We start from the raw sequence: 939 nt of genomic DNA on the forward strand, positions 1-939 counted from the left end.
GACAGTTCCTTATCAAATATTTCACTCACTATAAATAAAAACGGCATGCACCTTAAAACAGCGCATCGTCCAAATGTACTTACTCTCAGCTTCATCGCCACGTCTCCCAGGTCTTTCGGCTGCCAATGCGCATCGCCAACTAAGGTTTGCTTCGGAAGACTGCCGGCCCCCACAAAGTTAACATGGTGGGAATTGGGTGTGGCTGGAGCAGCATTGTCAATCGGTCTGGGTGCTGAAGGGCTGGAAATATCCACATGGTTAATGGTGGGCCTTTTCGATCCACATGGACAGCAACTCAAACAGCGTAATTTCCCTCCACTGGATGGTCTACCCATCTTCTACCAAAGTGATAACAGCTGTAATTCCCAGGATCTCGTGTGAACAGCTACTTTTGCGAAAGTGTCAATAGCCCGTCTGGGTATACGGTAATGAAGTCCATTACTAGCTTCGTCTAATACCGTCTGATAATCGATACGGTTGGTGACATATGATAGATTTTAAGTGAGCATGCACACAGCTAGTGTGAGGTAAGATCGCACAATCGCACGCACGCACACTTCTGATATGACATACTCAGTATTCATGCAGGCTGTTGGTGGCTGCACACATGAATACGCAGACTTATGTGGAAGCTGAAAACATACTGGGTAATTCGCGTGAAAATGCCAGTGTACCAAAATAATCACAATAGTGCAGGCGTTTGCTTTACAAATCAACTGCAATAGGTTAGTGCGTGCTACCATTTTCCGTCGGTCTTATTGGTTAAACAAAGTACAAAATCTTCAGTCTTACGCATCACTGGGAATTCGGTCGATGACGCATTCCGTTGTACCTAAAGACGACTCACATGATTGGACTAACCCAACCAAACAAGGAGTTTTGTCGCCTCACGAAGAATCAGCTCCCTTATGAGGTTTCTTAATTTTCCCCTGATGTTAT

At 45.2% G+C, this 939-nt stretch overlaps 1 protein-coding gene across 1 annotated transcript in view; it reads right to left on the reverse strand.

Annotated features, from left to right (window-relative positions):
- T265_02991 (hypothetical protein) overlaps nucleotides 1-452 on the reverse strand; it is a gene marked incomplete at both ends in the record, with an annotated part of 46313 nt that extends 45861 nt beyond the window's left edge. Inside the window, one exon of the mRNA XM_009167370.1 lies at nucleotides 84-452. Within this exon, the coding sequence (XP_009165634.1) occupies nucleotides 84-335 (252 nt within the window). The remainder of the gene's footprint in view (nucleotides 1-83) is intronic.
- Nucleotides 453-939: the final 487 nt, after the last annotated feature.

This window comes from Opisthorchis viverrini, assembly GCF_000715545.1.
Source record: "Opisthorchis viverrini unplaced genomic scaffold opera_v5_39, whole genome shotgun sequence".
NCBI lineage: Eukaryota > Metazoa > Platyhelminthes > Trematoda > Opisthorchiida > Opisthorchiidae > Opisthorchis > Opisthorchis viverrini.